The 27,620-nt window shown below is 47.2% G+C and overlaps 1 protein-coding gene across 1 annotated transcript; it reads right to left on the reverse strand.

The window, feature by feature from the left end:
- Window positions 1-2,238: 2,238 nt before the first annotated feature.
- Window positions 2,239-27,620, reverse strand: CHPF (chondroitin polymerizing factor). The gene is made up of 4 exons (XM_061609409.1): window positions 26,739-27,620; window positions 13,615-14,179; window positions 10,766-10,948; window positions 2,239-4,481 (listed from the first exon to the last, which is right to left on the reverse strand). The coding sequence occupies exons 1-4, from the start codon at window positions 27,041-27,043 to the stop codon at window positions 3,216-3,218; spliced, it is 2,319 nt and encodes a 772-aa protein (XP_061465393.1). The 5' UTR covers window positions 27,044-27,620; the 3' UTR covers window positions 2,239-3,215.

Genomic DNA, 27,620 nt, shown 5'->3' on the forward strand with positions numbered 1-27,620 from the left:
TAAGAGTTGCTAAAATAAAATAATGTGAAGCACTTAAGTATTCAAAACACAATATTAACGCTAAGTATTACCGTGGCTAATGGACTTGATAGCAAAGCCTTCTAGGTAAAAACAATGGGAATGGACAGAGTTAATCCATCTAATGGTGATCTGAAATGAATTAACATGGGGCACAATTAATATAAGATGTGGGTGGGGGACAGAAGCCACATACATATATACAAGTCCAATCAAAACTAATCACACATATTATGCAAAGTTGCAGAGTACCAATATTTATCTAGCCTACCATTAACTTTAAGTTCATAAGAGCAGCAGCCCTGCTGGATCATTTTCTGACAGTGGAACACCAGATGCCTATGACAGGTTTGGGGAACCTTTGGCCCTCCAGATGTTACGGAACGACAACTCCCATCCTGATAGGGCTGATAGGAGTTGTAGTTCAACAGCATCTGGAGGGCCAAAGGTTCCTATGGGAAACCCACAAGCATTAGCAAGGAGAGCCCCATGGATTGGCACCGTTGTTCTATGTGTAACAGAGACACGATGCACTGCTGTCTTTCACAGACTGAGGGGCAGGATTGACCAAGAAAGTTCTCTCAGCAGTGAGAGAGCCTCAAGGTGAGAAACTGGGCTCAAAACACATCCCAGCTACATACCAACTCAGGCACACATGCACCCACAGAGGCCTTTGCTGGCACCGACAGAGTCCTCTTCCCCTGCTGAAATGAGGCTTGGAACCATCATTATATTGTAGCCAATATAATAGGCTGTGAGCTGGACTTGGTTGCAGGGTGTGTAGTGCCTGTGAGTTTCTCTGGTTTGCAATTGAGCCCAAAAAGATTGGTGGCCCTTGCCCTAAGATGGTATCTCCTTAATGCCCACTGGCTGCATATCTCCAGCCTCGGGATGGTTGCCATCTGTAGGCAGAGCCTATTGTTGTGTCATTAACTGTCTGGCCCCCTCCCCTCAGCGGAATTGGTAACATCTGCACTACTCCCCACCACCACCAGCATACACTGTGTAACTGCACCACTTTGCAAATTCACTTGAAGAACCTTCTCAACACAGAAAACTTGAAGCTCTTCTTGCACAGGTGACTAGTCCACTAGCCAAATGCTCTGTGACTGGTGGCAGCAACATTTCAGGGCCTCAGGCAGGTCTCCTATTCAGCACTAAGAGATGCCAGCTGGACTGCCACCACCTTGAGCACCTTGCCCAAAAAGGGGGATTTGCCACTGGGCGATAGTTTAACATTTCCGGGTCCAGGGAGGTCTTCTTAAGAAGGGGACGCACAACTGCCTCCTTCAAGGCAGACGGTATCTTCCCCTCCTCCAATGAAGCATTAATCAACTGCCCAAACCCACCCCGTCAGCCCCCTATGCCTAGCTCTGAGAAGTAAAGATGCACAAGGGTCCAGGGGGCAGGTGGTGGGCTGCACTTCTTCATGCAGCTTGTCCACATCCTCAGGCTGCAATAATTGAAACTGATCCAGTACAGATGGAACAGACAGTGCTCTGGATGCCTCCAGTGGATTTGCTCTAACTGCGGCATCCAACTCTGTCCAAATCTTGGGCAATTTTGTCCCCGAAGTGCCTTGCAAAGTTGTTACAGCAGGCCTCCAAGGTTGTCAGAGCAACGCTCTCTCGGCCAGATGACAAGAGCCCATTGAATATCCAGAAAGCCTCTGCTGGATGGCTCCTTGCGGATGCAGTGGTGGCAGAGAAAGAGGCTTTCTTCGCCATTGCCACTGCCACTTGGTAGGCACCACGTTGCAATCTTACCCATCAGGTTTGGATCGAGATTTACCCCACCTGCGCTCCAGCCACTGACCCTCCTGTTTCATCACACACAGGTCGCTGGAGTACTAAGTTCAGGGGAACCTTTCCTAGCCCACCTGTTACCATTTGATGAAGCTCTGCCCACTAGCATGGATGGGAAACATCAAGACAGATTTCAGAGTATGAAATTGAACGCACTTGTGAGTGGATGAAGGCACACAAACCCACATACGGAAACCCACACACGTTAACATCTGTCTAACTCCATAGCTGCCTGTACCCATCTTCCTTGAACTATACATAGCTCCTCCTCCTTTGTCTCCAGGGGCCACACTGGTTTACCCTAAGTTCCAATATATAAATTGACTCCTGATGATTCCGCAGTGTCTCCCACCACACAAGCAGGGGTGTATACAGCCACCAGAGAAAAAAACATAACCAAACACCTTGTGCTTCACTCCAGTTTATTAAAATGGAAAACAACATTTCAGTCACCAATTCACCCCTAACCCCACATTAAATATAAACCCCCTGGAGAGCCAAGCTCCATCTCCTCCCCACCACCAATTCTGGGCATTGCCTGCTCCCAGCACAAGACTGACCAAGATAAGCCACTCTGCCGCAGTTTTTGGGCAACGTCGCATGGCAGCAAGATCAGCAAAGTCCACGTACCTCCAAGTCCAGCAGGTGACAAGAGATGGCAGGCAGCGCCAGAAGTATGGTTCATCCCCACCGTGCCAGAGCCAGCCTGGCAGCAGGGGTGGGTGGCAGCTTGACTCTCCTACTGAAAACTCTCACCAGGTCTGTGCCATTCTCTGGCCCCTACCAATCCTAATCTGAGGCTAAAGCAGCCCGAGTCGTGGTTTCCAAAGGGAGCGTCTCAGGACAAAGTAAAAAAACAGCTGGAACCCCTCTGCCCCTCCCACCCACACAAGGAGATTATCTTGTACCCAAATCTGAAGTGTCCATTAAGTTAACACCAAAACTGCAGACACGGGACCAAGCGGTGCTCCTGCTAGGCCAGGCTTCTCTCCTTCTCCTGCTGCCCAAGAATCCGGCAGTCCAGCCTTCTCTCTTTCGGCCCACCCCACCCCGGACACAGCAGGCTCTTCTCCGAGCTCTGGTGCCCACAAGGCGGCACCGAGCAATCCGAGGCAGGGAGTCCCACGGCCGGTCCTGCCCACCCTTGCTTGCTTGGGGCTTTCAGCTGCTACTCCTGCTGCCCTGGGGGAGAACCTGGGTCTGTGCTGGGGAAACGGAGCAAGACGGAACTGGGACCAGAGCCTGACCACCTCCCAATGCCCATCTCCTGCCCACAGTGTAACTGTACAGCCAACCAGAGCTTCCCCCTGGTTTCCCAGCCCAAGAAGTCCATTTGCAGCAGGAAAAGAACACGGGGGAAGAGGAGCGAGGCAGGCTGGCCTGCTCCAGTCCTCATGTGCTATTGCCCTGCTCCTGCTCAAAGAGCACCATGGCCAGCTGGGCACGGGAGCCCAGGCCCTCCAAGCTGCTCTGCACGCACCGGTGGTACTGCTCCTCACTCAGCCGGGGGTTGCAGCCATGGGGCCTGTAGCGCTGCAAGAGGGCAGGCTCGACAGCCCGGAAGACGTGCAGGTTCGAATACTTGACAAACAGGTCGTAGATGTCCATGGTCTCCAGAATGTCCTCATTGTCCTGGGCATCAGCTGCCATGCGGGTGCGAGCCGCCATGTAGTCGGCGTTGTAGAAGCAAGCTTCACCAAAAGTGTCACGGTCAAAGTGGCCGGCATCTCGCACCAGGTCCAAGCCGGAAAGAGGGGAGGGTTGGTTGTGGAAAGCGATGGTGGGGCTGTAGCCCTGGAAATGGATGGGGAAGAAGACCTGCCAGCTGTTGATGGTGTTCATGCGGCAGCGGTTGAGGAACTCGGTGGTGACCTCAGTGCTTATGCCGGCCACAAAGAAGAGGGTGTCCACAGGGTGCTTCTTGGAGATGATGTCCATCACCTTGATCTGAGAGGGCGCATCTGTCTTGACGCTAATCCAGGGGATCTTCACCTGCGTGTAGCGCCTTTCGTACTCAGCGATACGCGTCTTCACTGCCCCAAAGACATCATTCTGAGCCACCTGCTGAGCCTCAAAAGGATCGTAGATGAAGAGGAAGGTCAGCACAGCATTCTCGGCATTTTCAAAGGCCGCTGCAGCATAGACCTCTAGAAAGTGCAAAGCGTAGTCCCGCTCCGGGGCTGTCAGCAGCAGGATGACATTGACCCGGCTAGCCTCAGTCACGTAGGGCATCGGGATGATTTCCACCTCACTGAGAGGACGCAACAGATGGACCCGCTTGGCCAGGGAACGGCTGTGCCCCTTCTGGGTCACCACTTCCAATTGCAGATCCAGTGTGTACTCCATGCCTCGGGTAGGGTCAAAGCGGCGGTAGCCATTCAGCAGCTGCTGTTTGCGGACATGCAGCACCGGCTGGTACCGATGGTTCAGCTCTTCCACCGCTGCAGCAACCACATCTGCCACGTCAGCTGCATCTGCGCCTCGGAGCTCACACTTGGGAGCGCCATCCACGCAGGCAAAAGCCGCCTCTTCGGTAAAGTAATCCCAGCGAAGCACCTCAAAGCGGGTCTTGGGCTGGAAAGGGGGAGCAATGCCAATGGGCCACGTGGCACTCAGGGCACCATCTGCTGACAGGCTGCTGGTATTCTGGATCTCCAGCTGCAGGGACAGAGTGCAGAAAGAGTCAATGTCAGCTCAGGGGGAAAAATGGCAGAACCCCCAAAAGATTCAAATGTACTACAGCCAGGCACAAGGTTCACTCTCTCTAGGGTTAAGAACAGTTTTTATTTTTAGTTCATTTGGGTGCTAACCTCCACACACACCTCTACCTACCTTCCAGATATATCTTCATTCAGAATTTTAAGGCCCTCCTTCCATGCATCTTCTACCCATTATACCCATTTATAAAAACACTTTTTACTACTTCATGTGTTTGCCCTCATCACAAGTGCTATGGGAGTGCTATGCCATTGTTTTAAGAGGGGGAAAAGGAGACAAAGAGACAGGGGCTTCCCCCAAAGCCACATATTTACTTCCAGGCAGAGGTAGGTGTTGGTCTTGAACACAGACCTCCAGACACAAGCACACACTCTCTCTCTCACACACACACACACCAGCAAAAGTGGGGAACCTGTGTCCCTCCAGACATTGCTGGACTCCATCTCCCATCATTCCTGACAATTGGCCATGCTGGCTGGGGCTCATGGGAGTTGGAGTCCAACAACACCTGGAGGACCATAGGTTCCCCATCCCTTCACTACAGTCAGGTCAGGCACTTCACTTTAGGATGCCTTTGACCAGAATGCATGACTAGGCACCCACGAACACTTCAAAATGCTACGTACTGGCATCCCTCCAACACTCCCGAAATAGACAATGTACCCATTACATGCTTGATCACCACTAAGCTTGACCACACTATCCACCCTTCCAAGCAGAAAACTTTCAAGAACACAGGAAGATCCTTACACAGTAGAACTTCACTGGAACACAACATCTGTCTATACAGGCACAGCTGAACTTCTACCCAACCCAAACTACAGCACATTATCATCAGAGGAGGATCAGAGAACAATCGGTTGTGCCAAGTTATGTCATCCAGCCACGTGGTGGCACTGTGGTCCTACAGTATGAGCCCAGTTCTGGGGTTAGCATACCTGCACTGTTTTGCCCCACAAAGTAAAAAATAATCATGGTGAAAGAGAGGGCCACATGATGCCAAGTAGCCTATATTTACACCAGATGTCCTTGTGCACATCACCAAATGCAAGCAAGCACATATTCAAGAAGATTTGCAAAGGTTCTTGGGCACAAACAAGCTTGCATATATGTGGGATCCCTATCCTTAGAGGCTGGAAGAAGACAATTCTAGAGGGGCCCTGTCACATGACCATGAACCTGCCTTATTTCAAGTCAGATTATCTAGCTCAGCATTATCACTACTGGATGGCAGGATCTCTCCAGGGCTTTAGGCAGGGATATTCCCCAGCCTTATTTGGAAGTGCCAGGGATTGAATTTGGGACCTACTGTATGCAATATATGTGCTCTACCACTGAGCTATGCCTTTTTCTGCATGGGATCTAGATAACTCTTGTACAAGCTGCTGTCCTTAGCATATCTGGACCTCAAAAATTCCCAAACAATTCCCAAAGTTGGCTCCAAGTTTCAGGTGTCATTCTGTGCAACTTGCAATCTCATTTGAGCAAGCATGCAAAATTCAACAATGCAATACCATCAGCTTTCATTTGTTTGCTAAAGCAAGTTTCTAGCCCTTATGACAAAATTGAGGACATTCACACATCATTCCCTCTTTTTTCTCTCTGAACTTATTCTACTTCTAAGAACAGTGTTTTCTGAGAATTTGGACTTTTTCTTTTTTGCAAAGTCACACCTCTCTGCTTATTTTGCATAAGTTATTCTGGGCACAGAAATGGTGGCTCCTTCTCACAGGACACAAACAGCCATGCACAGAGCTCAAGTGGGAAGAACTGCAAGGCAAAGAGGGATGTGAAGCCAAGTTGCAGCCAACTCCACATGATTTTATAATGACCAAAAAAAAGCTGAATTGTGTGCCGAAGAATGGCACAAGTATGAATCTGGGTCAGTGTTATAAACAAGGAATTATGGGCGATGGCAATATCCAAAACTAAGTATCATTGCAGGCAGCCATTATTACCTGTAACCCAAGTTGCCACATGATTAGAAGAGAACTTGCCACTTCCCTGCACCATGCATTTCAAGGGTTATCGCCACTCCTCCTGGGACTGAAGGCTCTGGACATGAACACTGATGGGCCTGTCCTTTCATGAAACCCAATTAAAAGCATCCTATTCGTGTTCCTGGGCTAATTACTACAGTCATAAAAGCAAAGCTGGGGGACCTGTGGCCCTCCAGATGTTGTTGAACTGCAACGCCCATCAGTCCCAGTCAGCAAGGGCAATAGCAAGGGATGATGGGAGTTGGAGTTCTTCATCATCTGGAGGGCCAGAGATTCTCCACCCCTGCATTAAAACTTAGGGATTTGTGTACGTGTTGAACTCTACCTTCTCTGTCAAGAACAACTGAATATGCCACATTTTGCTTAATCAAGTGTTAAACTGGATTTATTATGCATGCAGAGAAACCAGGCAGGCTTTTATGAAGCCCCAGCCCAAACAATCCACCCTACTCCATCCCCCTTAAAAAAAAACAACAAAAAAAAAACCTGGAGATGCCTCTGTGTCTTTTTGCTTCATTGTCAGAACCTGTGGAAACCTTCAGCTATCCATTAGAGAATAAGCATAATTTGCTTTGTTAATTTGAGTGAGCCAGGCTAAGCGCCAGTCTCCTCACGTGGGCCCATATATTTCATTGCACCCAAATAGTGAAGTCTGCCGACTGCCATGTGTCATATCTAGTTTAGGCCACATTTTCTAAATTAATATACTCTGCCGATGTATTTTGATGCCTAGAGATAGCAATTTCTTAATAAACTATTTCCGATATAATTTCTGGCTTCTAATTGGGAAATGAAGTCATTGGCTCTGCCTTACCTAACGTGCTTGTGCTATTATGTTATTTATTATGTTTTTGGGGTGCATTTAGATTGACCTGTTGGCCTAGACGCTTGGGCCATACATTGGTCCTGGGATTCCTGTTATCATGCTGCCTTTAGTGTTGTACTTTTTAGATGTGTTAATGACAGATTGTATTTTGTGTGTGTTGTGCACTGCCTGGGGAACTTTAGGAGCATGGGTGGTATATAAACAAAGTTAAAACAGTTAAATAAAATACTAATAGAGATGGTGCTCCCCTGAATCAGGCTGGTCCAGCTTCCCTCAAGTCTTCAACAGCCTTCAACGCAGGGCTCCCCATGCATTTCTCTAGTTAAGAGCAGATCCAAGCCTAGACTGGGTGGAAAGGGGCAACTCCTTGCAGATTTGAGCCCAGCCTTTAGCAATCAGGAGTTAGATTGGCAAAAGAGACGGGTGAATTTTACAAACATACAATTGCAGCTTTTACCACCATTTAAAGCATATTTTCACTGCATAGGAAAAAGGTTCCATTGCTCTTTGTCTTTTATTCTTATTCTTATAGCGTCCGGATACAGCTATTACTCCAGAAAACTTTCCTGAATTCATAGCAAATTACAATGGAATAAATAGCGTTAGCCTGGTCAAATTCTAATTACCTTAATTCATCTCTCCCCATAGTTTATCTGTAGTCAGACACCACCCGCTGCTCAAACAAAATCACACCTTACGTTGGTAGGAATTGAGCAAAACCTTGCGAATTTGCTTCCTCCCCAGGGAGAGCTCTATGCCCCTCAGAGGCTCCACACACACTTCCCCCTCCAAGCAGTGTATAGCTCACTCTCGCTGTTACCCCCCCTCCACTTCTTCTAAATTCTTTTCTGCTTCGTTAAATTCGCCAGGATCCACGTTGGGGGTGCGGGAGAACTGCGTTTAGTGTACACACAGACACACAGTATATGCTTTTTCTTTCCTCCCATTTTTCATTTTCTTTTTTGAAAAAAGTTATTTTAAAATGGATTTTCATTTTTTATTACACACATTACTGCATATTACTTGTATGTCATACTCCCCAAGTGCCAACTGGCAGGGGCACTATATAAATAAATCACTTTAAAACTTATTATAACCCAAGGCAGTAGACTCCAATATTAATTTACAGCAGTGCAAAGAAAAGGAAAATTCAATGTGCAATACAAGTCAATGTAATTTAGTGTAACTCCTGAGCGCCTGTTTGCGTTTTGGTTCCATATTTTACTATTTTTCAAGTATGTTTTCATATGTCTTCATATTGTGCAGTTTTTATTACATGAACCAATGAAGACATCAGTAATGCCACCCAGTTCTAGGCTTGTAGCATGTAGAGTTGCAGCCTATGAGTCAAGATGCAGCCTGGTAGCCAGCACTGTACTCAGCAATGAGATTAAGAGGCAGACGACTGTCTAGACTCATCTTGCATTTCAACAAGAGCAGACCATCATTTCTGAATTCAGGAACTTTCTTGGCTTCTTTCTTGGCTGAACAAACATGCAAGCTTGCAGCCTAACTTCCAAATTTGGGACTTGAGCCAAGATTTTCATTTAAGGTAACCACTGCAACGATGCACAGTAAGATTCAGGTTGAGGTTATCTGAAATGCAGGGCCAGCGCCAAAGGGCGGCCAGGTTGGGCTCTGGCCAAGGGCCCCTGCGGGCCAGAGGAGCCCCTAAAGGGTCCCTCCTTAGGGTGTGGGGGTAGCACTCCCCTTCCGCGATCCTTAGCAGGGTCAACTCCTAACCTTGCCACAGATCGCAGAGACGGAGTTCCCAGCCACCCCCAACAGGCCATGTGGGCCCACAGAACCTGCCCACTCCACCTACCTCTCCTCCCTTTCTGAGTGCCCTGCACACTGTGGGCGCAGCTGTCATCAACCAAGATGGCAGCAGAGGCTTATCTAAGGAGCTAATGCCCCTACCACCATCCTGATGGACGGCAGGTATCTGCGTACACGCAGTGTAGTGCACATGTGTGCCATCAACAAAGATGGTGTGGGGGGGGTATCAGCCCCTTACAGAAGCCTCTGTTGCCATCTTGGTTGATGACAGCAACCTGCGCGCCCGGTGCGCAGGTCATTCACAGAAACAGAGAAGAGGTAGGTGGAGCGGTCCCGCACGGTCTCTGTGGGGTGCTGGGAACAGGGGGCCCGGGGCAGGCTGGCGCCCAAGGGTCCAGTCACGCCTTGCGCCAGCCCTGCTGAAATACCATATTTTTGAACACTATTAACCAAAAACTCTAAATATTTTTAGCCTCACTATTTTCCTAATTTAAAAAGTTTGTCCACAGTTTTCTCCCTTAAACGAGTAGCTTCAAGACACAGCTCAACATTCAGCAGCAAACATGGATATGGGAGACCCAAATGTGGTTTCTTAACTGAAAAAAAGCAGTGGTGGTGGTGTGTGTATTTGCAAGGGCGCTTAGCCCCCTGCTCCTTTCTCCCTGCAAACTGCCACTGCCTTCAGTTCAGAGAAATGGGTGGCTGGGAACTGCATCTGGAAGAAACGGGTTTGAAGGAGAGAAGCAGTGGGTGGGGAAAAAGGTTAAGAACGCAAGCAAACAAACATACCCACCCATCATCACACTTGCAATTCAACCCTGCTCCCTCCCCAGCCAATCCGGAGTGGAGAAGCAACAGCATGAGCTCAGCATTTACTGCCGAACATGTAGATTGGCCCTCAGAAATTGCCAACATGAGGAATGCCACCATTAAGGCCGAACCCTCTCTCCCTTTTTCTATTTAATAAGCGGTGAGTGTGTGTGTGTGTGTCAGAGAGAGGGACAGAGATGCAGAGCTGATAGAAATACACATCGTAATTACATTCTGTGACCTTGTTAATTATTTTGAAAGAAAAGAAAGGCGAGACATTGCCAACTTTGGACAAGAGATGCGTCAACCATCCTAGATCAGTGAGGGGGAACCTGCACCTCTCCAGATTTTGCTGGACTCCTACTCCCATCAGCTCCAGTCAACACCACCTGGAGGGCCACAGGCTTCTTATCCCTGCCCTATCAGAGGGGAAATGGACTAGAACTTTGTACTGCTCACCATTAACGACAGCAGAGAAAGCCAGGGTGGTGTAGTGGTTATAGAGTGTTGGACTAGGACCTGAGAGACCAGGGCTCAAATCCCCACTCGGGCAAGAAGCTCCCTGGGTGACCTTGGGCCAGCCACAGCCTCTCAGCCTAACCTACCTCACAGGGTTGTTGTAGGATAAAATGTATACCAACCCTGGGTTCCCTGGAGGAAAAGGTGGGATATAAATGTAAAAACAGATAAAAACATGACTGACTTTCCTGTAGCTGGTTCAGGAACGTAGCACCACAATGGAGACAGAGATGTGTCAGGAGAGTACTCAGCCAACTACAGGGCCAGATCCTACGTACTCCCCACCTTACCTGTAGCTGTTGGATTTCCTGGTAAGTGTGCTCTAACTCCACATGGGCAAAATGTCTGTGTAGCCGGTACATCTGGACAGGGTCCAGCACTGGATGCACGGTGAATGCTGTATTGAATCGTGGGTCGCTCTCTCTCTCAGGGTCAGTGTTCTTTCCAAGTTCAAAATACTGGTAAGGTCGGCCCTGGCGGGGAGGAGGAAGAGAAGCGCATCACAATGGGAAATTCAATCATCCATTCTGGCAACACACACCCATGAACTATCCAGTATTTTTTCCAGTTGTAAGGAAAACAAAACATTTCTCATCTGGAGGGCAAGTGGGATCAAGAATTCATCCTGCAATAGTCAGTGTTCTATAGTTGCTCTGAGGCAGGCACAGACGCACCTCTTTTTTCAAAGGGTAATGAAAACTTACCTTTTTCACTGAGCCTTCAGTTATTAGACAGAGCAAGTTGCTCTTGCTCTCTTGGTTTGGTTCCCCCCCGATTCCAACACAAGCCAATGTTAGTCATAGAGCAGACCCGCTGAACTCAATGGACAAGTAACTTAAGCCTACTCATTTCCACAACTCTACTCTAACTGAGCTATTCCTGTAGCTGGGGAAGGGCTGTGGCTCAGTGGCAGAGCACTGGCTCTGCATGCAGAAGCTCCCTGGTTCCATCCTGGCATCTCCAAGTAGGGCAGGGAATGTCCCCTGCCCGAAACCCTGGGGAGTCATTCCCAGTCGCTGAAGACAGTACTGAGCTTGACAGACCAGTGGTCTGACTCAGTAGAGGGCAGCTTCCCAGTAGTGTAGTGGCAAATTCAGAAGTGCAGGGTCCCTTCGTGATAGTCACAGCATCGACTTTTCCCACTCTTTTCTTTTTTTGCTGCTGGGTTGAGAATGAGATCCTTGTTAATGCAGACATCCCTATGAGCCAATAAGCATGAAAGGGCAGAGTGTTAGCTGCTGAGAACAGTCTTCTCAGTGGCCGACTCACCCCTTTCCACTCTGATTGACTCCAAATGATCAGGAAAGGACAAGGTAGCATGTTAGAAGACTCTTCTCAGTGGCTAGCACACTCTCCTTTCATGCTGATTGGCTCATAGGATGATGGAGACATAGTGACCCTGCTCCCCAAAAAGTGAGGGGACTAAGACCCCCTGAGTCCCTGGACCCTGCAGCTTCCTATGTACCTATCACCCACTGTTTCAGCAGTCCTGGGGTTGCAGCACTTTGGTTAGGCTCCATGCCTATTGGCTTATGGATGCCTCAAATCTGAACAGTTTTAACTGTGATATTTATTTTGAAATTGTAAATGGCCTAGGGAGCAGGTATGGCTGAAAGGCCATCAACAAATATAGCAACTAGCCAAAGTCAAATGATTTACATTCACTCCTCTCAAGCTGTTCTGTTCCATCTCCATTTTGTTACTTCACTTCCAAAGATGCCCTGGGGACCAACTCAATTCATTTTGGCCTAGCCCTGAAGTAATCACAAAGGAGTAAGGTTTGTATGAGGAAGCAATCAAGAAGGGGAGAAGCGGGGGGAGGTCTGTCATTCAGATGCCTCCCCCTTAAGCCATACTGTACACAAACATTAGTCAAGAAGTATTAAGAACAGAGCTGGGCCAAAAATGCCTCCTCCCTTCTGCTTCATGATGCCACTTCTGTGAAAAGGAGGGTGGCTGGGAAAAGCGTTCACATTTTTCAAAGGGGGCGGCTTACCATGATAAGATATTGGGGGGGGGCTTGCAGCCTCTCTTTTACTGCCTAGAAACCTGTGGCCCAGTGGATGTTGGATGCCAGCTCCCATCAGCCCCAGCCTGTATGGACATGAGTGAGGGATGATGGGAGATGCTGTCCAGCAGTATCTGGAGGGCCACAGATTTCCTCACCCTTGTTTTACTGGAGGGAAAAGCTTTGTCATCCTGTCAAGATGGGGCAGAGCTTCAATAATCAGCAGGAGCCGGGATCGCTGGAGAATGCCCTGACGGGAACGATGTACATCACGCCCAGCAGGGGAAGCCTTTCAAAAAAACAACGAGGAAATTCTCATTGGTCATTCTCAATGAGGAACATGGCTAAGCTGTTACTTTCCAGCAAAAGACAGATCACAATCCTCTGCCGCCTCACATCCCCCATCGTAAGCCTCACGACCAGCATAGAAATTTTGAGAAATTTCTCCCAACCCCCTGAAGGTCACAAAAATCTTTGGGAGCCATTTCCCCACCCCAAATGCCCAGAAAACATCCAAGCCGAACATACATCAGCCCAACAGCAAAAATAGTTGGGGGAAAACAAACAAAATAAACCTTAGTTTAAAAAGATACTAAGTTTAAAAATTGCACACATTTCTGAAAACAGCCAATTGATATTATTATCAAAGGTCACGCTGCTACATCCATCAGTCAGGAATGGGTGCTGAGGGAGTGGAGTACCGGGTGCCCAGTTGGGCTCTGAAATGTTCATTCCATATTTGCAAGGCATCAAGTCTTCAGTGTAGCAGCCTACACTCTGGAACTCCCTGCCCCTTGACATTAGGCAGGTGCCTTCGCTGTACTGTTCTCGGTGCATGCTCAAAAGCTTTTTGTTTAGGCAAGCCTACCCAGATACGTAAAGCTGCCTGCATTTTAATACACAATTGTAGTTTATAATCTCTTTTCTTAATTGCTGATGTTATTTATATTTTGAAGGGAAAAAACAGACCAACTTGTTTTTAACTTCTGACTTTTATCGATAATTTTAACGTATGTTTTATGTAAACCACTTAGAGGTTTTTACGATCCAGCAGTATACAAACTCTATTAAAATATGAAGTGACCCTCAGTGGGCGAATGGGAACGGCATTTTAGTAGAACAAGCCATCACCTCATGCTCTGCCACACAGTCGACTCCCGTGTAGTCAATGATGCAGCGTCCCAGCCATTCATCAGGACGAGCACTCAGGATGTCATTCCGGCAGCTTTCCAAGTAAGGCTGCAAGCGCAGGAGCAAGGCCCGGGAAAGCAGGTAGCCAAAGCCACCGTAGCAGTAGCGCCCCTGAGTGTCCCCGCCAATGAACTCCTCCGGCCGACCCATGTAGAGGAGAGTGTCGATGCTGAGGTGAGAGGCCAAATGAATCATGCGATGGGCCTCCGTGTAGGTGTCATCCTGCACCAGGAAAACCCAGTCGAAATCAGCCACATAATGGTCCAACACGTACTTGACGGTCTGGTACATGTTCCAGATGGGCCTCTCGTCACCATGCGTCACCACCAGCATGCCATGCGGTACCTTGCGCCCCCGCATGCCCGTGAAGTAGACCAAACGCTCCAGCCGGTGGCCCAGAGTACGGTTCACCGCCACTGCAAGGGAGTGCAAGGTGTTCTTCGAGGTCAGCACACCCACAAAGAGACGCTGCCGCATGCCCAGCTCTGTGCTGATGTATCGGGTTCTTTGGGAATGGGAAGGACAGGAAGGAAGAGAAGGTGAGATAGCCAAGCAGGGGAAGGACAGCCTCTCATTCTCTCCCACCACCAATGTCTCCTAACAACCGAGGGGAAATCATCTCAGCCCTGCATTTCTGAACAAGTTCCCAAACTCCCTCTGGAGAGTTTGAAGAACATGCACTGCGAGCAACAAATGGTCATGCTCCTCAAGCCCCATTTCCCCCATAAAATGTCCCCTGCCTTTGGCCCTACTCGCACATGTCTCCAACAGTACAGGAGTTGCTTCCTGGTGGTGCAATCCCATACAGCTGCAGTGTGAGCACATGTGTGAGAATACAGAAACCACACGGCTGGGGCCTTAGCCTGGAGAGAAAATGACAGATCTCAGCCATGTGGGACTGCAGCACAGAGAAGCGGTTCCCACACTGGCAAGTGCGTGTATGCACACTCACAAGCACCTATGAGAGACAGAGAGAGAATGGCGCTTTGATCCATAGTCAAAATGAACTCTTAAGTATACAGTGTGTTCACATTCACCTTGTGACCTTTACCCCTCGACTCCTTCTCTGTCTTCTCTCCCTAGCTTCACACTTCAGCTCACAGAATGGGGCGGGAGGGGAGAGAAGAGGGCTGCATCCAACGGAGCACTAAGTCACAGTCCCATCAGCGTAAGGATTTCCGCTTGCACAACAGAACTTTCCCTCCCTCTCCTCCCCCTAGGCACCCTCTAAACCTATTCTAGGAGTCCCAAGGAGAGGGGAGAGAAGTCCCGCAACACAAGCAGAAATTATTGCGCTGACGGGACACATCCGCTGAATTTCCCCCCTTATTCTATCTTGTAAAGCACAGTGCACTGTTACTGCATAAATCATAACAATCTTGTATGTTCCATAAGTATACTACAGATCCTCTAGCGTGCTGAGCATTTGAAAAATGAAATGGACTGCCTTCAAGTCGATCCCAACTTATGGAGACCCTATGAATAGGGTTTTCATGGTAAGCGGTATTCAGAGGTGGTTTACCATTGCCTTCCTCTGAGGCTGAGAGGCAGTGACTGGCCCAGAGTCACCCAGTGAGCTTCATGGCTGTGTGGGGATTCCAACCCTGGTCTCCCAGGAAGTAGTCCAACACTCTAACCACTACACCACACTGGCTCTTGCTGAGCACTTAGAAATGCTACTTGTTTCAGTGAGCACTACATTAGAACTGTACAAGAAATAAACAGATCACCATACTTGTACTGTTGTAGAATAATGTACCAAGGGCTTGTTAAAACAGCTGTGCTCACTATGAAGAGATATATGCACCCATCAAGCTAAGCGTTCAAGAGTGGAGGGGTGGAACATGCAAAAACAGCTTTAAGACTCCTAGTGCTTTCCAAGATACTCTGGTTTTAAGTGAGTTGCTAAGCAAACGGGAGTGCTCTTTCCTGATAGAGAAACCCCATTTGGGAATCCTGTGGATATGCCTGGGGTGTAGGGGGAATGCACTTGGATGGGGCACCACCCAGTGGTGGCTGGCGCCTACTAGACCTGATGGGGCTTCTAAGAGGTCACAGAGGTGTGGTCAAGTTGTTCCGGTCTTCTCTCCACCCTCTCTTGCAAAGACATTGTATACACTCAAGCATTGCTGTTTTACAAATATTTAGAACCTAACTAAACTGAAAAATGTCTTACTTCAGTTCAGAAGGGGTCCCTTCTGTCATAGTTGCTTCTCTGCTGGCAGAAAAGCTGTGTGGCCCCCAACTTACCCTCCTCCTTTGCAAAGAAACAGTGGACACTTAAACATTGCAGTTTTAATAATATTAAGCACATAAGTGATGGTTCAGAAGGGGTTCCTGCCAGCCCAATTTCTAGTGTGGGTTTATGCCAAAATAACTGTACATTACTCAGAGGTAAATCTCCACTAAATTTCATGGGGATTGCTCCCTGATATGTATGGGATTGCAGCCTGAATTTGTTAATTTTAAAGGTGTCACACAGGACTGTTAACAAGGGACCCAAACATTCCCAGACCTATTATTTTCCCCCTCCCCCCACTTATTCATTTCCAGAACGTGGAATAAAATGCAGAGAAATTAACTGGACTTGGACCTTGAAGACTGTAGTTTAAATCACTCCCCAGCCATGAAACTCGCTGTGTGACCTTGGGCCAGTCACTGTCTCTCAGCCTGACCTTCCTCACAGGGTTGTGAGGATAACATGGAAAAAAGGAGACCTATGAATGCTACCTTGAGCTCCTTGGAGGAATGATGGAACAGATATAAATATTGATGAATAAGGAATAAACAAAATAAAAAGTTTATCTCCAGCCTGCCTGTCCCCAATTTTGAGCTGGAGGAGGGTACCTAGATTTGGAATAATTAAAAAAACTTACAAGAAAAAGGAACCTGGAACACAACAAGGATATTCAGGCCTACAAACATTGGACTTTACATGTAGGTCCTTAGCAAATCCAGTGCATGGCTGTTTGCCAAGATGAGTTTACCTGTGCAGACAGGGTGACTTGCCAAGTTACAGGAAGCCAGATTTCCGCTAAAGATCAGGATAAACTTCCTAACTGTTAAGAGTGGTACGACAATGCAACCAGTGACCTAGGAAGGCGGTGGGCTCTCCAACACTGAAGGCATTCAAGAGGCAGCTGCACAGCCACCTGTCAGGGATGCTTTAATTTGGATTCCCACATGGAGTAGGGGGTTGGACTCGATAGCCTCATAGGTCCCTTCCAATTCTACGAGTCTATGAATTCTATTCTAAATCCATGATCTTATACTACATAAAGGTTCTCCTCTACATAAAGGTTCTCCTCTGAACTATCCTCTGCATCATCTTGTTTTTTGTAATAACATTTTAACATTTTTGTAATAACATTTGAAGTTTGCCAAAGTGTTTTATCATCTTTTTATCCTCACAACAACCCTGTAAAGTAGAACATAATGCAATGTTAACAAATCAACAAAAAGAACAGTACTAGCGCTTTAAAAGACCCAACAATTGTATTATGGTATAAGCTTTTGAACTAAAGTCCCATTTCATCAGATGCATAATTCTTGGTAATCCATGAAAGCCTATGGAATAATATATTTGCTAACCTACAAAGTACTTCTTACTATTGCTTAATTTCTGCTATAAGCCATGGCTAGCTGGCTACTCCTTTGATTTAAAAGATATCAGAGTGATGTATCCAACAACACACAAACAGCCAGTGACGGAGAGGATTTTTAAGTTAAGTCTCGAGATCCTCTGGTGTCCTTGTTTTTTAAAGATATAAAGACAAGTATTCTTGCCAACTGGCTTACTGAGAAGGAGGCAGCATTCTATTGAATCAAAGTGTGATGAAGCCTTTTAACTATAAGCATGACCAACGCTTCCTTGCAAACCACAGCTTCCTTTCACAAACGTGAACATAAGAAACATGATTAGGAACTACAAGCCTCAGAAATAAATGGTGTACGCATGCACAGAGTGCACCTGACTCACCAGTGAGGAACCTCTGTTTGAATTTAATAAGGTGATTCTACAACAGGTATCTTTTGCATAAACAGCACATCTTATAATCACCACAATAGAATAGCCTGCTGGATCAGGCCAAAGGCCCATCTAGTCCAGCATCCTTCCTACCTACCTGCCTATTTATTTATTAAATTTGTATTTCGCCCTTTCTCCCAGAAGGAGCCCAAAGTAGTCAAGCAAACACACAAACCAGAATCGTAAACCTAAAGAAAAGGGAATGCAAAAGTTTCATAATTCTCTCAAATCTAAAAGGCACACACACATTTATATCTGCAGTTCCAAATTTAAATACAATACACAGGCACACAGAGCATTTTTTCAGAACTAGAGAACAACAGAAATGCAAAACCTCCATACTTCTCTCAAACCTAGAGACCCACACAAACCCCACAGTTCCAACAATATACAAGCGTTGAAAGTTGCAACACCCACAGAATCAACCCACCATTTCTCTTCCTTATAGAAAGATACTTGCACATTCTGTCCACCACTGCTCTTTTTTAACAAATTTTTTTCACACCAAGCTGCTCAAACTAGTAACCACATCCTTCTCCTGGCTAGTTAGAAAGAATGTGCTTTGAGGCTTGGCCTTCAAGAAAACAACTCTGAGCATGCCCAGAACCAACGTATGGTTCTGATATAGGCTAAGGCTATTATATTGGGCTACTCTTGAAGCAGACCTCCCTAATTTGGTGTTCTGGCTGTGTTAGATAGCCTTCATAACAACAGACTGAGTGGAAGCCTTCCCAACAGGGGCTGGAACACAAGCAGCCCCCCCAGATCACATGACTTTTCTGCTTAGAGACACATTGGAGGAACCTCTTTTCCATAGCTATACTTTTAGATTGGATTGGCTGAGGGGTACAGAGACCCGATTAGCCAAAAAACAGGAGATTGACAGAAATGTCTTCCCAAACCTCTGGAAATTCATAGAAGTATAGAACGACTGTGGGACAGGAAACAGTGAATGACTTTGAGAAGGGGGATTCTTTTTTTTAAAAAAAGCTTCACATTCTTCTTGGGAGGCTTATGCCCCAGTAGCCCTAGTGGACCAGCCTCCACTGGTAATACCAGAGACTGAGGCATATCAGCTGTTTAGTCCATCATTAATCCAAGCATGACTAGCAATAACCTTCGAACACCTTAGGAACCAGCATCCACTCATGTGCATGTTGAGTTAACTTGTATCAGTGAACTCCACTCAGTGGGGATTGTCAACTCTTCAAGCATCATCAACATCACAGCAACCACAGCAATAGCCAAGAGTGTGCTCATTACCCAGTCACTTATACGCACAGAATCCAGAATCTCACACAGAGTGTGGAACAAGTAGATCTTGACACGAGAACTACCTGTGATTCTGGCAATTACTGTTCAAAACAAAACAAAAAAAGGGGGAGGGAGAAATCCAGGAAGGCTCCCCTGCAAGTACATTCATAGGAACAAAGAGTATACTGGAGTACAACCTCATTGCCTTCAGCGTTCTCTCCCGATTATTCCCCATCCTGAGGTTCCCTATCTTTCTGTTTCATTCTTTCCACCAAAGGAGATCTGAACCAGTTCCTAAGAACATAAAAACATAAGAAGAGCCTGCTGGATCAGGCCAGTGGCCCATCTAGTCCAGCATCCTGTTCTCACAGTGGCCAACCAGGTGCCTGGGGGAAGCCCGCAAGCAGGATCCGAGTGCAAGAACACTCTCCCCTCCTGAGGCTTCCGGCAACTGGTTTTCAGAAGCATACTGCCTCTGATTAGGGTGGCAGAGCACAGCCATCATGGCTAGTAGCCATTGATAGCCCTGTCCTCCATGAATTTGTCTAATCTAATTTGTCTAAGCTCAGAAAGCAAGTTCCCCTGAAGGCTGGGAGCACCCGCCAACATGGTGACACAATAATATGTCCACCTACAACTTCTATGATCGAGAGAGGTTTACTGTATACCTGAAAAGACTGCTCTGTCAAGCTATTTTAGACATGCTGTAACTGAAGCCAACGTGCAGGACAAAAACCCAACTAAAGACGTTAGTGCAATGTCAGAGATGGTAGCCATGGCTGAGCAGATCTCACTTGGCAGAGTATTGCACTCATTCCCTTCCAGGCAAGCAATGAAGCCACCTGCAGCTTACATGGACCCCTAAGGAGCCAATCATAATCCCTGGCTGAGTAGCAAGAGGTAGCAGCAGTAGTGTGAGGCTTAAGAGAGAAAAAGAAGGAAGGGTGTCAAGACTAGAATTCCAGGGCCTGGGGAATTCTGGTTCCCATCACAATTTGACTGCTGCAGATCTGAGTCTGGAAAATGATATATCTATCCAGGGGATGGAAAGACACTAACATCTCCCAATTAGGTAAGGGCTCCTTGTAGCAAGAGGGGAAGAACAGGGCTGCATCAAGCAAATCGGGGGGGGAGTGGGATATATCTTGCTCCTTGTGACATTACACTTGGAGTGAGAAGGCAGGTGGCCTGTCTCTTATAATTAGCTTCAGGTTTTAATTATTCAATGCATCAGAAAACCCTTCCATCCTATCCACCCCCATCTCACTCACACAGTGGGCTCATTCAGCCCCTCCACTTCCTGTCCATCCCACCCACTCTCGCTCTCTCCCTCCCTCCTGGGGACAACACAGCTCATTCAGTCCCTTGCCCGGGGCCCCTACTCCCTAGCATTGATCTCAGCCAGTACACACATTTTGTGTTGTGGGCCCACAGGGAACGTTAGGAATCCCAGTGACAGGAACCAGAGCGGGAGAATTAAATCAGAGCTCGCACTCTCTCTCTCTCCCTCTCTCTCTCTCCCTCCCTCTCTCTCTCCCTCTCCCTCTCTCTCGATGATTGGGAAGAGGTTGGGGAACAAAGATGAGGAGTGCACAGAGCTCACTCAGACCAGCAATACTTCATTGCTGGGAAGGTGAGAAATAAAGAGGCCAGCATATGCTGCAGAGAGAGGCAGGCAAGGAAGGGGGTGGAGGGAGAGAGAGCAAGCAAGCAAACACAGAGGAGGAGATGTTGAGGATAAGACCTTGACATAGTCATACCTTGTAAGGAGCAAGAACATTCGCTAGAAAGGAGAGGAGAGGCTTCAGAGAGAAGGAATGCAGAAAGATAAAGGCAAGGCAAGTTGCTGGGCTGCCAGTAGGCAGTAATAGCTACTAGTAACCCTAGCAAATGCATAGACACACACAAACACAGGATGGGAAGGAACAGATGTCCCCATAAGCTGTCAGAATAAATGACACTCTTAACTAAAAAGAGCAATGAACTGATGAACTCGCAAACTGAATGTGTGACAATAGGAGCAGCGAGTCTCCTGATTCCCTTTCCCTAAAGAGCACACACATACTTCATTCCCATCTCTGAAGACACAGCCGCCATTGCTTGCACAATCAATCTGAAACAAGCCAAGATAAATAGATTTGCGCAGCCAGCCACAGCCCCTTGGCACCCACATGGCTCATCCCTTCACGCAAGTGGGGTAACAAACCAGAGAGTCACAGTTAAAGTTGGGTTTCCAAACCTTGGCTTCTTGGAAGCCATTAAACACAGTTCCCAGTTTGCACATAATGGGAAGGTACGGTTAACTGCCGCTTTCTGGCTTGTTTCCCTGATCGCATGAAGGAAGAAGCAGAAGCAACAGGGCTGCATGAGAGAGCCCAAAGCTTGTGTATATCCTGGCTCATTAAGCCAGGATTTGATCGTTCAAACCAGGCCAGTAACTATGGGATGTGGTTCTTTTTCACTGTCAAATCTCACTATCCTTGTGCCTTTGGAGTCAACACTATATACTCAAAAGGGAAAAGCTGTTTCCTGTCAACATGGAAATCTCTACATGACTCTCATTTACAGGGCTGAGCCTGTATCCTGCTGGTATACACACAGTTGACAGCCACAACACAGGCTGTCAAGGCTGTAGAGACTGCTGCTTCTTTGAGCATGGAGCGTCCATGGGTGGGCAATATACCTCCCTTTCCTCGTGTTACTTTCCACACTCCACTTTGTGTGCTATAGCACTTAACTGTGAGCATGGAAAACTGCAGGAAGGATGTTCCCAAAATCAGGCACTGGCTGATCACAGACCACGTCAAATGACCTCAATCTCCCCAGAAGCAAGCTCAGACAAGATAAGAGGGTGAACTCTCTAGTGGTGAGAACAAGCTCCACCAGCTGAACCGAGAGATAAGAGACAAAAAGCCCAAACACACCATCTACAGAAAACAAAAAAGTGCCATGCTACCTTACAAATCCTATTCCCCCAACCCTGAACTCATTCACTTAAATGGCAGCCTCCTTCATTTCAATTATTAAATAATAATTTTACACAGATCCAGTGTTGTATTTTATTGCTTTGTTTTCAATTTTGTATATTTGTGATATTCTCGTAAGTTGCCACAAGTCCTCTGAGAAAAGCATCCAAGAAATGTCATCAATAATTATTACTGACAGATCACAACAAAAATTGAGGAAACCACCCTTCTCCTGGTTCTGTCACCTCTTCTACCATCACCAGCACTTTCTCCATGAAGCAAGGAGGGGAACAGAAAAATCAGCCGTTAGAAAATGAGCAGCAAGATGGAACAGCCACCCAGGTCCCCCTTGAACCTGGGAGCCCAAGGGGAGAGAGCCATGCTGCCAAAACATGAGGCTGCGCATACAGCTTTGTCTTTGTTTGCCTTCAAAGCCAAGAGGTATACAGCCCAGCTCAGTGGTCATCTCTTTCCTCTGCCCCACTACAATCAAACAGCGGTGGTTGGTGCCTGAAAATGAGGCTCTTGAAATGGCCGAACAGGCGAGAGGGTGTTGACCAGACAGGACTCAAGGCTAAAATCTGGAGGAGTGGCAGTCCTGTGAAAGGGACTGGGAAGATCAATTAGACAGAGGGAGCAGTGCCCACCAAGTCTGACAAGAGGAAAGCAAGACGACCAACAGTAGGTGGCAGTAGTGTAGTGGAAAATCCAAAAGTGCAGGGTCCCTTCATGTTAGTCATAGCCATGCCCCCTCCCCCTTTTTTGCTGCAGGGTTGAGAATGAAATCCTTGTTAATGCCTTCTCCTTCAATAGACATCTCTAGGAGCCAATAAGCATGAAAGGGGAGAATGTTAGCTACTGAGAAGACTCTTCTCAGTGGCTGACTCACCTCCTTTCACTCTAATTGGCTCCAATCAGCAGGAAAGGACAAGGAAGCAAGTTAGAAGACTCTTCTCAGCAGCTAAGGCACTCCCCTTTCATGCTGATTGGCTCACAGGATGCTGGAGACACAGGAACCTGCTCCTAAAAAAGTAAAGGGCCTAAGACCCCCCGAGACTCTGGACAACTACAACCCTGTTAGGAAGAGCCAAGAACCAATGAAAGACAGAGACAGAAACAGCTAATTCTCATTTTTTGCCCCCATCCTTCTCCCTGCTGAGTACTACCAGGGTAACACTGAGACTAAGGAGGAGGAAGCTGTCAGTGCCACCCCCTGGACTAGTTGTAATGCAGTAAAAAGGCAGGCAGGTGGGGCTGGCTCAGAGCCGACTGAGGTTGGTGGGGCAGTGTCCCATTCACCCTAAAGGACCAGCCTGCGTTGCAATCTAGTCCCCTAGGTTGGTGGGTACAGACAACTCAGTATTAAGAACATGAAAAGCTCCATGCATGGCATGCCTTCCCTCCTAGCAGAGAGACAGGACCTTCGTCTTCTCCACCACTCATGTGCTCTGCTAAGGATAATTGCTACTAGTCCTTGGTAAGGAGCAAGTTACAAGGGCAAAGTGAACCAAGTATAAAAATGCAGCCAAGGTGTGTGCCCAGACTTCAACTGCCTGCATTACTGGTTGTGGTTTTTTAGTACTAAACTAGAAATATGGAAAGCAGGATCCATACAAGTCCACAGCTGTGCAATGATACCCTATTTCACCTCTGCTAAACGCACAGAGCCACTACTCCCCTAGCCAGCAATCTGGACTAAGAGAAAATCAGTACAGGAACTAGCGAAACCTCCTATAGCATGCAGGATTCCAAACAATGGGAAATAATTTGTAGGCATAACCTAAAGGTCAAATCACATGACCATATTTTGGGGTTTGTATACAATCCACACTATTTTTGTCATTCTGGATTGAACAGATTTGTACCGACACAAGACTTTTCAGATGTTTTGACTGCACTTTTTCCAATAATGCTCTCCACCATGCTCTTGCCTAAACCACCAGCCAAATTGTGCCCCAAATACATTTTTGCCCTTGTTAGATATTCCTAGACAGAGCAATGTGTAGTCCAGGCATAGTTAATGGAAATTAGTTTGTTGCAGGAGAAAGAGACACTTTTTTTGTTTTGCTATTTTAATTGATGGGAGATGGAAAACTGGAACCTGCAGAGGTACAAAAAGTTGTTTAATTCCCCAGACTGCAAGACATTGCTTAGAGTGGGCAGACAGGAGTATTTCCCCCCAAAAGTTATACTCCTGTGCTTTACTATTGCAGCAGCAGAGTCTCCAACACATTTTGCATATATTTTTAAATCCTCATAGCATTTATTAGTCGGTGCAATTGAAGTGGAAGATGGTGGGGGAATGCACTTTTCCAGGACCAAAATATTTATTTTTATGTATTTATTACATTTATATCCCGCCCTTCTTCCTAGAAGGAGCCCAGGGCAGCAAAATGTTGATTTTCAAGACCTAGAAAAATCCATATCCCACCTTTCTTCCTTAGAATTCAAGGTGGTAGACCTACAAATGCAGTCTCCTCACAACAGAAGGGCTTCCGTGAAGGAAAATGCCTGAGTCATCCCAATGAACTATACAGAGATCTGGTGTAGTGTAGCAATTAGGAGAATGAACTGTGAACCACAAAGTCCCTGGTTGGAATCTCACCTCGCTAGGTCAGTGTTTCTCAACAGTGGGCCAGGTCTTAGACCACTTTCAGGTGGTGCCTCAGCCTGCTCAGTGCCTCCTCACTTGCGTCCCCTGCCCCTACCAGTGCAATAGCGTTTTGGTTGGACCAATGCCAGCTCCTTGCATGCTAAGCAATGGTGGCTGGGAGACAGAAAAAATCAGGAGGGGGAGAGGGAAGGAATGTCTCCCTCCTTTGAAGGAAAAGGGCCTGAGGTGTTGAAGGAAAGAAGAAAATGAAATAGAGGGTTAATATTTATTTTTATCTATTAATAATAAATAAGCTGGAAACAGAAATGAAGAAGATAAGATAGGAAAGTTTATGGGAGGAAGAAATGAATGGAAATGGAGGAGTGATGAAAAATTGGCAGTTTCAGGGGGATAAGGTACAAGTTGAGCATGAAAGGAGAATGGTGGAAGAAATTACTGGTGATGGGTAAAAATACTTTAAAAGGCATGTGGGACAGGAAGGGTAAAATACAAAACAAAAACCCTTCTCCACTGAAGAGCCTCTGGGTGAGAAAATTCTGCCTAAAATGGGAATGCTGTCGCAATACTTTCAGAGGAAATGTCTGTACTTTGCTTGAGGAAAGCTGAACTAAGACACTTCTTGCCACAAGAAAATACTGTGGCAAAGTATTTAGCACTTTATTTAATTAATTAATTAATTAATTAATTAATTGCATTTGTATACCGCCCCATGGCCAAAGCTCTCTGGACAGTTTACAACAATTAAAAACATGAAAAACAAATATACAAATTTAAAAACACATTTTTAAAAAGCAATTTAAAAACACATGCTAAAGCTTTCCAAAGATGGATTAGATATGATGTCAGTAATTGCCTGCTGATTATGCCAAAGTATGCCTCTATTTGCCACCATTTTGTGACAGTGAGCCTCAGTAATTTTCAGTGATCTCAAGTGGGCCCTGGCAGCAGATGAGAACATCTGTGCTAGATACTTAGAAGCATGCCATTTCTCTCCTCTCCCCCCACCTGACATATGAGGGACATACCTTACAGGGTTATTGAAAGGATTACAGCTAGATAACACACATGAAATTTTTTGAACATCTGAAGCGTTAATCAAATGTTAAACTTGTATTATATTGCTTAAAAAAAACTGCGTGAAAAAGCTCTGCAGATGCCCAAGACATAGTCATGTGATTAAACCTTCACTCATCCAGCCTCTTCCGGAAGAGCCACAGTAAATGGTAGTGGAAGCCATCACCACTCTTTTTTACTCAAGCCCACCTCCTTCCAAAGGAAATTATTTGTACAGAAGGACTTCCTGAATAGCAAGAGTGCAGCCCAAAGCTTTCCTGTGGGAGGTCATAAAAAGGAGAACAGCAATCTAATTAAGAGAAGAGAGGAGGCAGAAGGAAGGGGGCTCAGAGATCCAAAGCACTCAGTGCCCACTATTGGGGAACAGCTCTACAGAAAAAAGAGTAACCCACAAGTCACAGCTCTTCTGTATCATGTCCCTCCATAGCTTTTTCCTCTAAGGCTGGGTGCTGTCAAAAAGCAAAAGCCCTCCTCTTGCCCTCAAAGGACTTAAGATCCTTAGCAATTACATCACGAGTTCACTTTGTTATCTTTGTCTGAAACCAGCACAGGAAGTTAACAGCCCATGAATCTGCCACCTGGGAATTAATGACAGACTGAGGTGCACATAACTGTGTTCCTTTGTACTTAAAGACCAACAACTATAGATGTGTTTATCGTGTGTGCTTAGGCTGCTAGGAGCTGAACATAGGAGGTACAGATTCAAGTCTCACCTTTACCAGGGTTTAACTGTGTGGCCTTGGGCATGTCACGGCTTTTCAGCATGTGTACCTAGTCATCTACCTCACAAGGCTATTGTGAGGGTTAATACCATATAGATTGTACAGGATACTAGTCTACCGCGGCAGTATGAAATGAATGCTGATATACAAATATTTATGGTTGCAGGCCAACAACCACATGGAGCCATTAATAGGCCACATGATGTGGCCTATTCCATCACTGAAGCCCAGCAGCATAACAAAGAAGCCACAGATTATGCCTATATTTCTGAGCCTCTAAAGCCCATAAGACAGAGGAACATGGACCAGTGCCAGAGTTAGTTTTGGGGAAACAGTCCATAGTCTGTTCCCCTTTCCTTAAGCACCCTTTCCCACTACCCCCTCCAGTTTCCTTTCCCCATAGATACCTGATTGTTTTCTTGGCAGCTTTGCCTGGGTTTGGAGGCTTGTAGGGTAGGACGCGGGGCTCCCAGCTCTGTTCAGGCTCCGTGCCCATCCCTGCAGGGACAGAGTTGGGCTTGCGGGCAGCATTGCCCTGCCCTGCTTGGTGCTGCGGTTGCTCCATGCCCCTATCTCGTAGGCTGCCTTGGCCGGGCCCACAAGGCTCCTCTACCCAGGTTACACTGAGTAGGCTGAGCGTGAAACCTAGAGACACCCCAACCACCACAGGCCCCACAGGGCGCAGGAGTGACAGGACCAACGAGAAGCGCATGGCACCAGTGTTCCTGGGGAGGGTTAGAACCTGGGCACAAACAGGGAAGAATCACAAAGGGGGACTTTGAGTTTAAGGGACACGGGGAGGGCTACCTCAGTAGAAAAATGGAGCTGGGGGCGAGGGAGTGGGTTCAAAGACGTGCCTTTAAAGGTGTAGGGAAAAGGGGACACCTGCGGGGGAGAGTGGAGGAAGGAGTCAGGGACTCTTGGCGACGAAGGTCTCCAGGGGGCCTCTTCAGCAGGCACAGGGGTCATGGGGATCGTAGGCTCCAGCCGGGAGGGGGAGGGGAGAGGGGAGCGAACCTGGTACCGGCTTCGGGTCCTGAAAAGGGGGAGGGGTTGCTGCGGCTGCTGCCAAGCAACGGAGCAGAACAAGCCCGGCCCAATTCTGCAACTGTTGTCGGAGCGCAGCCTATTGGAGTAGCCGTTCCATCCTGACCCGGGAGGGAGACTCGGTTCAGCTTCTGGCCTCGTAGAAGGTAAGGGGGAGGGAAAGAAGCGGGCAGGCGTCACTCCCGCTTGTATTAGAGGAGATCCGCCGTCGGCGCCGTCCGACGTGTCACCCCCGAATAGCC

The sequence above is a fragment of the Rhineura floridana genome, chromosome 2, assembly GCF_030035675.1.
Source record: "Rhineura floridana isolate rRhiFlo1 chromosome 2, rRhiFlo1.hap2, whole genome shotgun sequence".
Classification (NCBI taxonomy): Eukaryota; Metazoa; Chordata; class Lepidosauria; order Squamata; family Rhineuridae; genus Rhineura; species Rhineura floridana.

Excerpts from the sequence above, each read along its gene's own strand:
- CHPF (XM_061609409.1), bottom strand. The coding sequence starts at position 27,043 with ATGCGCTTCTCGTTGGTCCTGTCACTCCTGCGCCCTGTGGGGCCTGTG. Across the intron at positions 10,949-13,614 it reads ACTGTGTGGCAGAGCATGAG|GGCCGACCTTACCAGTATTT; the intron begins GTGATGGCTTGT and ends CCTCCCCGCCAG. Across the intron at positions 4,482-10,765 it reads AGGAAATCCAACAGCTACAG|CTGGAGATCCAGAATACCAG; the intron begins GTAAGGTGGGGA and ends CTGTCCCTGCAG.